This window comes from Clytia hemisphaerica, unplaced genomic scaffold (genome assembly GCF_902728285.1).
Source record: "Clytia hemisphaerica strain Z4C2 unplaced genomic scaffold, Clytia hemisphaerica genome assembly, whole genome shotgun sequence".
NCBI classification, from domain to species: domain Eukaryota; kingdom Metazoa; phylum Cnidaria; class Hydrozoa; order Leptothecata; family Clytiidae; genus Clytia; species Clytia hemisphaerica.
In genome coordinates this window covers 1,766,902-1,776,350 of record NW_027103674.1, presented here as the reverse complement: position 1 = coordinate 1,776,350, position 9,449 = coordinate 1,766,902, and the positions used below count along the sequence as shown (strand labels likewise).

Below are 9,449 nucleotides of genomic sequence, written 5' to 3'. Positions count from 1 at the left end.
TCTCAAAGTCGCTTTGGAAGGTGTAAATATCAATATCAGATTCATACCCTTTGAACTTTTGAAGCTTGATATTCAATTTCGATGATTGAAATTTCTGTTGCTTGAGTACTTCATTGGTTGATGCTTCATGTTCAATGGTTGTAACGTATTTGTTCTTGAGTGCACAGACTTCATGATATGATTGGATGATTCCATCAACTTCACTGTGGTCTGCTTTGTGTGAGTTGACCAACATTTCTTTGACTTGGAGGGCCATGTGATCCAGCTTCTTTGTGTAGTGGTTCAAGTTTGATTTTGCATTGACCAATTCATCGTAGCTGAAGTTGGTCGGATCTTGGCTGAAGATGCTGCGTAATGTTGGGATGGAAGTTTTGATTTCAGTCATCAGGAACTTGTGGGAATCCAACTGGATCTTCTGTAATTCACAATCTTCTACTTCTCTGTCGCGTCGCAGAATTCTTCACTTCACTGTGGTCTGCTTTGTGTGAGTTGACCAACATTTCTTTGACTTGGAGGGCCATGTGATCCAGCTTCTTTGTGTAGTGGTTCAAGTTTGATTTTGCATTGACCAATTCATCGTAGCTGAAGTTGGTCGGATCTTGGCTGAAGATGCTGCGTAATGTTGGGATGGAAGTTTTGATTTCAGTCATCAGGAACTTGTGGGAATCCAACTGGATCTTCTGTAATTCACAATCTTCTACTTCTCTGTCGCGTCGCAGAATTCTCATATTTGTATGATTTCTCTGAATGAATCTGAAGTTTCGTTAAACCTTGTTGAGAAGATTTCAAGGTAGTTGTTATCTCCAAGTGTTAGCTGCAATTCTGTATGGATTGTGCGAAATCGAGTACGAAGTGATTCAGTTTTGGATGTCAATAGTTCAGCCTCTGTAAGAGTAAGTTCCTCAATGTCACTTTCCACAACCATGTCTGCAAGATCGTTTGCAATAACACACTGCTCTATGTTCAATTGCTTTACCCTTTCCATTTCGACTGGTGTTCTTTTGTTGAGGGTTGGAGTAGAAATTTTGGTGATTGGTGTAGAAGAAGTCTGGTTGATAAGTTTGGTTCTGTGATGATTGGTGGAATTGATTGAAGTTTGACCATGAAATCCTGATGATTGATTAACCAAAACAGGAGTGATGTGTGAAGTCTGACCATTGATGGGTGAAGTCGGGCCATTGATGGGTGAAGTCGGACCATTGATGTGTGAAGTCTGACCATTGATGTGTGAAGTTTGACCATTGATGTGTGAAGTCTGACCATTGATGTGTGAAGTATGACCATTGATGTGTGAAGTATGACCATTGATGTGTGAAGTCTGACCATTGATACGTGAAGTCTGACCATTGACACGTGAAGTCTGACCATTGATACGTGAAGTCTGACCATTGATGGGTGAAGTCTGACCATTGATACGTGAAGTCTGACCATTGATACGTGAAGTCTGACCATTGATATGTGAAGTCTGACCATTGATGGGTGAAGTCTGACCATTGATGGGTGAAGCCTGACCATTGATGGGTGAGGTCTGACCATTGATGGGTGACGTTGGAGCGTTGAGTTGTGAGGTCAAAGGGTAGGTGTGTGACCAACCATGATGGGACCATGGATTACTTTGATACAACATGGGAACACCTTGATGATACGCAGGAGCGCCATGATGAGACATAGGAGCGCCATGATGAAACATTGGAGCACCATGATGATACATTGGAGCGCCATGATGAGATGAAGGAGCGCCTTGATGAGACGTAGGAGCACCTTGATGAAACATTGGAGCACCTTGCTGATACATTGGAGCACCTTGATGAAACATTGGAGCACCTTGATGAAACATTGGAGCACCTTGATGATACATTGGAGCACCTTGATGAAACATTGGAGCACCTTGATAAGACGTAGGAGCGCCATGATGAGACGTAGAAGCGCCATGATGAGACGTAGAAGCGCCATGATGAGACGTAGGAGCACCTTGATGATATGTTGGAGCACCTTGATGATATGTTGGAGCGCCTTGATGATATGTTGGAGCACCTTGATGAGAAGTTGGAGCGCCTTGATGATATATTGGAGCACCTTGATGAGACGTAGGAGCGCCTTGATGAAACGAAGGAGCGCCTTGATGAAACGAAGGAGCGCCTTGATGAAACGAAGGAGCACCTTGATGAGACGTAGGAGCGCCTTGTTGCGATGTAGGAGCGTCATGATGAAACGTTGGAGCGCCATGATTAAACGTAGGAGCACCTTGATGAGACATTGAAGTGCCATGATGAGACATTGAAGCCCCATGATGAGACGTTGAAGCGCCATGTTGAGACGTTGAAGCGCCATGATGAGACGTTGGAGCGCCATGTTGAGATGTTGAAGCGCCATGATGAGACGTTGAAGCGCCATGATGAGACGTTGAAGCGCCATGATGAGACGTTGAAGCGCCATGATGAGACGTATAAATGTCTTGTTCAGGCGGCGGAGCGTCTTGTTCAGGCAGCGGAGCGTCGTGTTCAGGCGGCGGAGCGTCATGTTCAGGCGGTGGAGCGTCATGTTCAGACGGCGGAGCGTCATGTTCAGGCGGCGGAGTGTCATGTTCAGGCGGCGGAGCGTCATGTTCAGGCGGCGGAGTGTCATGTTCAAGTAGCAGAGCGTCATGTTCAAACGATAGAACATCATGGTTAAACAACAGAACATCATGTTGAGGCGGTGGGGCGTTATGTTGAAGCGAAGCGACACCATGTTGAGACAACAAAAGGTTATGATGAGATGATGAGACGCTATCTTGAGGTGGGGGTTCATAATGGAATGCTTGTTCATGAGGGTCATGTCCTAAATTGGAGGCTTGCCTGAGTAACCGAGCATCCATCTTTGAATCCTCTGACTCTGAAGATTGATCATCCATCGGAAGATTTTGAAAGATCAAATTGTATCGTGAGTTTGCGTTAAGTTCGGAATTTGAAGTGGTACGATTCCCCGTGACGTTGTAGCAGACGTCCGATTGGTTATGTGGAGCGATTATAGGTTGTTCGACTTGGGCGGTAGTATCAGGGGATGAATAACTGTCACTTACATGATCATTGATAAGTTGTGTCTTTTCACGTACTTGCCCGGTATGATGGAGTAATCTGTAATCAATTCTCTTGCGTGATCTCTTGCTGTTTGAATGTTGCATGGAGTTCACCACTGAGGATTCTCGTACTGACGTATATTTGTAATCAAGGATTCAAACTAAATAGATACAAAGATCCAAAATTAGTTTATATGAAAAAAAAAATGAATAAATTCTAAGACTAAGTCTATATCAAACAAAGTCTAGAGTATATGAGACTAGGGTATCATACATACAAGAGAGGATACATTAAAGTAAACAAGAGGAAATATATTGAATAGTAAATAATAAATAATGCTTACCAGCTTGCCAGAGTGAAAGAACTGTGAAGGAGAATCCAAAATGTCAAAATGATTTGAAGACTATCATTGATTGACTTATGTTTATTTGAAATTTATGTTGAGAAAATGACTAAGTCCTGAGGTGTTGACTCTCTGAGTGCTACATGTCAACTGAACTCTGAAGAAAAGTGGACAAGCTGCCATATTTATAGAAAATCTAAACCAAGTTGGCCATAAATACTAAAATTATGAAAAATAGCTAGGAAATGTAAATATGATGAACCAAGTTGGCTATCAAACTAAAATTGATATAAACTAGAAAATACAAAATAAATTATCATAAATTATGCAGAAAACCTGGTTTTCACTGAAAATACTGAAAAATGCACTTAAAAGAAACCAGAATAGACACAAAAACAAATGGAAGAGACTCAAGATAGAATGAGATCAAACTTGAGATAATGGTAAATTTTGCAGTTCAATAAGTTCAATATTGGTCAAATTACATCTATACTGTCAGTCTACCATTTTTAGCACGGTCCGAGGATTTGTGGGGTTTACCGCATATGGTCACGTTCAAACGACATGGCATGAACCCCCCCAGCCCGCAGGGGGGGGGCTACAACCAAAATCTTCCTGAAAAAGGCTGGGGGCTGGATTTTTTTTAATTTCAGGGGGTACCTATGATCTCTGGGGGTATCTAACTTTTATGCGGTAAGGTCTGGGGGCTTGGGAACTATATTTTATCTTGCTTTTTTCTAACTATCATTATTCTTTTTAATTGCAAAAATATACAATTTTTTCATTTCTTGACATTATACTCAAGTCACAGGGGGTACCAATCACAGGGGGTACCTACTAACGTCTGTCGTTTGGGGGTACCTAAAATTCAGGGGGTACCTATTTTCTTAGGGGGTACCTGAACCCCTGGTCCATGCCATGAACGATTGAAATTGTTGAATTGAATTGAATTGCTGAATTTGTGAGAGGCGAAAATGAGCAAAAACGACAAAGTCCAAATGAGTGAAAAATGAGTGAAAATGGTCCAGAAGTCAGAATGCCTGAGGTCAAGTAGACCATGAATCAATATGAAGATCTGAATATAAGAGCTATGAGTATATAAATATATAATGTCTATGTCTAACTTAACCTTAACCTAAATGTGAAAAGAAGAAAAAAGAAAAAACAAGATGGCTGACTTACCAGTTAGGCCACGAATGAAAACTGTGAAGGTGTGGCCATACAGGTAAGTGTGAGAGACAAAACAAACTAAGACTATGACTTGTCTTCAGTTGTTGAATGAATGATTTGAGTTTATGATATTTGATGTGACTTGAGTGACTCCAGTCTGGAGCTGAGGTCCTTACTCCATGGCTGTCATGAGTCAAGTGAAAAGCTGAATGCCTTTAGGCTTTAAATACACTTGATGCACCAAGTTGTCAAGGCAACAAAAAACAACATGGTTTGAGAGCATGACCTCAGTTGGCAAAATATACTAAAATAAAATGGTAGCTAAGCTATGAAAAATGTAAACAAAATGTAAACAAATATGGTGGCTAAAACTATGAAATATTCTACGATAAATTTTTATGAAATTTTCTTTTTATAATTTGGTTTTATAATCAATAACTTTACAGGATTGAGCCGACAACTCTCGCAGAGCACCCAAGCTCCCGCGTGGTGCACACCGCGGGGATGTGGCGTATATGTGGCGTTTTTTTGCAAACTTCAAAAAACTGATTTTTGTCCCGCCTTTGCGGGACTTTAAGTTCAGTGCTTGAGTGCAGCATAGGGTACAAAGTCCAAACATGCGTTTCCCGTAATTTTTGTGTGAAGAGTTTACACTGTATGAGGGGGTGGGGAGTTTTCAAAAGTTAGGTTTGAAATTATAAGAAATCAAAGGTATACCTTTTTGTGAAAATCGCGGATACTTGTAACCACCAACCACATACTATATAAGCTTTCGAAAACATATTCGTGTATGAAATACATGAAAATTTGCTGCTCGCATAATCCCATTGGTTCGGGCTATGATATCATTACATCATATTTTCATTGTTTGCGCGGTCAAGCGAACCACATCGCACAAGTTGGCAAAGAAGGTGGTACGCCTAAAGCACAGCACGGACCTAGCAGTTAGTCACACTAGGAAATTAAGCTTTCAGAAAAAACAACATCAGTCATCTACAGGATACATTTCAACAACAAGGATGAGAGTTACCTGAATCAAGTTCGCAAGACAATATTAATTTAAAACTTGAAAGTTGGAAACAAAATAAAACGTGCAACAGCCAAAATCAACCAACCAAATTTGTCATTCAATTCCCGAGACAGCGCTTTGATTTTTAAGGCCTTGTTTATACGCTAAAATAAAAACAATTCCGCACATGTAAATGGGTCATTGTTTGAGATCTGGCAAAATTTCTGGGAGATAGCCTATCCGGCGGTGCGCGGATCTAGGTGGGTTCCGCCTCCCCCGTAGATCTTTTCCTTGGGAAGTTGATCTTCAAATTAGTTTTCAAGGTTGGCTTGGCTCAAACTTTTTCATCTATGGCTCAAATTTTAGGCAATTTCTCAAAGTTTTTGAAAATGTTAATTTCATTAAAAAGCGCCGGGTTATTTTTTCACGAATCCCTTTAGAAGTTTTGCGGCGCATTTTTTTGCTTGAGAGTCAAGTAAACGATATAGCGCTTTCGCAGCATAAATCTTTGATACGCATTTTGGCGGGACGCTAGTGTGACTAACTGCCTAGCACCAAGTGAAGCTCTTAATTTCTTTTTAAAATAAAAGTCCTTAGTTAAAAGAACACATACACGCACGGGTACAACCAAGTACGGACTTTGCGATGGAACGAACGGAAAACTTTGATGAAAAATGGCTACAACTTTTGGTATACCTTATTGGAACTAATTTTCGCGGGAACTTTAATTTTCGCGGGAACTAATTTTCGCGGTCGAAAAAAATATCCGAAAAATTGCATTTCGCGGGTTTTAATCCAGGCGTACCCAATCGATGAAATCGATACGGGAAATCAATCGATATTAATCGATTTTAATCGATAATAATCGATAGTGATCGATAACTAATCGATAAACAATCGATAGTCAATCGATACTAAGACTTTACGTTCTTATCGATTGGATTTGATTGTTATCGATTGATATCGATTAATCGCTGATTGCTTTCGATTGTTATCGATTAATATCGATTTCTTTATATTCGCTAAAAACGCAACCCTACCGTGGTTTTTCTAATTTAACGCGTGGCAATAAATAATTATTTTCGACGCTACGCGTGAAAAACTAGAGAACAATTAATTACGATATTCAAGTGTTTTAAGTGTACGCGCTACTTAAAGGCTTGTGTAATATATTACATATAGATATATAGATCGTATCGTACATATATAGATCGTATAATGTATTAACAAGCATTAGCTGATTTGGAGGAGCCAGAGGAGGATGACGAAGATCCCTTTAATTTGTGTTTTTGAAAGAAAGAAGTTTATCAAAGATAAAACTTTCCTGTCTAATTTTTCTTGTCCAAGGCTTGATCACGCGTAATAATTAGAGTGACATTAATTATGCAGAATTTTGGCTACGCGTTAATAATTAGAGTACCGTAGGACGGGGTGAATCGGATAATTTGTTTAATCGCCTCTCATACTTCACTGACGATGTCTTTTTCCATTCTGTTTTCAGATCCCGTTCACTGATCGATCAAGCTATCGGAAAAATATGGCTTCGAAGATTTGGAACATGTTCTTCGGAAATTGAAGAAGAAAACCTTCTGATTTTCAGACCCTTTTTTGAAATGCCGAATAAGAAATAATGAAGCGACCGTGATTGGAGATTCCTTTGGCATTGTGTTCTACGAAAGCCAGTTGTATACAATCTTTGGTTCACTAAACGAAAAACAATGTCTATTCTTCGTATTTTCATTCTAAAGTTAGGGCGGAAAATTATTCGCGTTAGAACGCGAATCGCCCTTTTGCGCCCCAAGTTGAAGGCGTTGTTAAGTGATAGGGAACCGAGAAAAAGAAAGGAGTTAATTATTGAATAATAAAAAATATCAAATGCTGTCATCATGTCATTTTTAATTACTGCCACACTATCCCAAGAGGCTTGTTAGTGTTCAGAGTAGCTAGGAATAAATGTTCAAAATAATGTTAATAGTCACTCATTGTTCATGTGAATACAATGTCTTTGTATATTTTGTATAGTGATAATTTAGGAGTTTATATGTTATGTATTATTTTCCAGAAGAAAATAGTGGGAAGGGTAAGGCTACAAACACTTTACAACAAGATAAGAACATTTATTAAAATAACGGACGCCGCGGTCTCTCGTCCTTCCTAGGAACTTTGACGAAAGGGAATATTTCTAAAGGCTTGATAATGAGACAGGGTACAGTATGAAACAAGACATAATTTCCCGTTTGTTCATATGCTGTTCATTCTCTCAGAGGTCTCATATCCCCTGGCTTAAATCATCTCTGAGAAAGGGGTGCAAATATTTCTGCAAGCGGAAATTGGTAAACTAAAAGAGGCAAGAAAGTATGACACGGTGGAGCCCCTTCCTAGTGGAACAATTGGCAATAAATAATCGGCCCGGTGAGAAAATATGCCCCAGATATTTAAGAACCCGAGAAATTTTTATTTTCTTTATTCCTTACTGTTTTTTTATCCTTCATTTTTCCAAAGGGTATATAAGGTCTCACCGGGCACTGAGAGAGACAATGTTATAAAGTATTTTCTTATGATAAGAAAAGAATTAAAAGGTACATATTTTCCAAATAAGAGCTTAGGAAGTTTGGTGCCAACTACGAGTATACTATGTATCTGAGCATTGAATACCATATAGAATTATTACTGTCTCCTGTCTTTGTGTTCATGGCGAGTCCACGATGGTTCTGAATTCTTTAAGTGCCACCATAATACCCCTGTCTCAGTAACTCAGTGAAAATTTGAAATAGACCATCGGAGAAGTTATGAAACAAGTAAGACTTCACACACACCGAGTCTGTATTTGTAATCTCTTAATTCTCGCCGGAGTACGGGAAAATTCACTTTTATTAAGCATTATTCCTAGAATTCATTTTTTTTTTAAATTTTGACTGGGTTGACCTAGTTGTAGTATAGGTGTCGAAATACCGACAGAACTCTAAAGGGCCATAACCTTTAAAGAAAATAATTTTTTTTGCTTCGTTTTTGCATTTCTGGAATCATCCTCAAATTCTGCGTCGATCGGCAGGCAATTTGTAGGCACATAAAGCAGAACCAAAGCGGCTGGAGCCTTTGAAAGTCAAACTTTCGATGAAATTCAATGAGGTCAAAATTCTTAAAGTGGCTTGGCAGTGAACGTGTCAGTATTAGGTAATTTTTTTCATCGGGACGGATCCTTGACCGGGTCATTGAAACAGGGGTGTATCGTACGTTTTCTCTTATCATTTTGTCAACAAATTTTAGAGCCAACCAGAGCGTTATTGATAATCTTCTCCCGTCTCTGAAGTATCTGAGATTGTTCAGTACCTGAAATAAGGAGAAAACAAAAATATACGATGATCGGATTAATTTCTCTATTCTTTTTATCGACTCAGCTATCACACCCAGTATCACTGCGAAAGTAGAAAAGGTTAGTTTTTCACGGGGCATTTGTAGCGGTCGAATGGTACTTGAGAGAGGGGTATTCAATGGACGCTAAACGTCAAAACAGTGTTCATTTAAAATGTAAACAACGGGATATGAACACTGGGTTTTTTTTCGAGCGCAATTTCTATTAACCTAACATGGCCTGTGAAACAGGGGTGTGGGTGTGGGTGCGCTAGACTCTTCTTAGGTAAAAAAGAAATACGCACCTGCTGGGTGTGATAATTCAATGCTTTTAGATTCAATGCTTTCTATCGTAACCGCGGAAAATAACGACCATATAATATGTGTTTGATGACTCTATCGATCGATGCTTCGATTAAAATTTGATATTTTCGTAAGTTGTCCAGTTTCTCTAATGCTCTTCTTTTTTAATCATTTATTTACTTCTCCCTTTTCATTTTCTCTGGAACGAAACGCA

General features: G+C 39.4%; 1 protein-coding gene and 1 long non-coding RNA gene across 2 annotated transcripts; both read right to left on the bottom strand.

Annotated features, from left to right (window-relative positions):
* Nucleotides 1-724: 724 nt before the first annotated feature.
* LOC136803532 (MAGE-like protein 2) lies at nucleotides 725-3,858 on the bottom strand. The gene is made up of 3 exons (XM_067060275.1): nucleotides 3,403-3,858; nucleotides 1,429-3,219; nucleotides 725-1,110 (listed from the first exon to the last, which is right to left on the bottom strand). The coding sequence occupies exons 2-3, from the start codon at nucleotides 3,161-3,163 to the stop codon at nucleotides 725-727; spliced, it is 2,121 nt and encodes a 706-aa protein (XP_066916376.1). The 5' UTR covers nucleotides 3,164-3,219; nucleotides 3,403-3,858.
* A 4,109-nt stretch (nucleotides 3,859-7,967) lies between these two features.
* On the bottom strand, nucleotides 7,968-9,443 carry LOC136803481 (uncharacterized). Its single transcript, XR_010846152.1, has 2 exons — nucleotides 9,238-9,443; nucleotides 7,968-8,911 (listed from the first exon to the last, which is right to left on the bottom strand). It is a non-coding gene; the product is annotated as an uncharacterized lncRNA (long non-coding RNA).
* Between the last annotated feature and the right edge of the window lie 6 nt (nucleotides 9,444-9,449).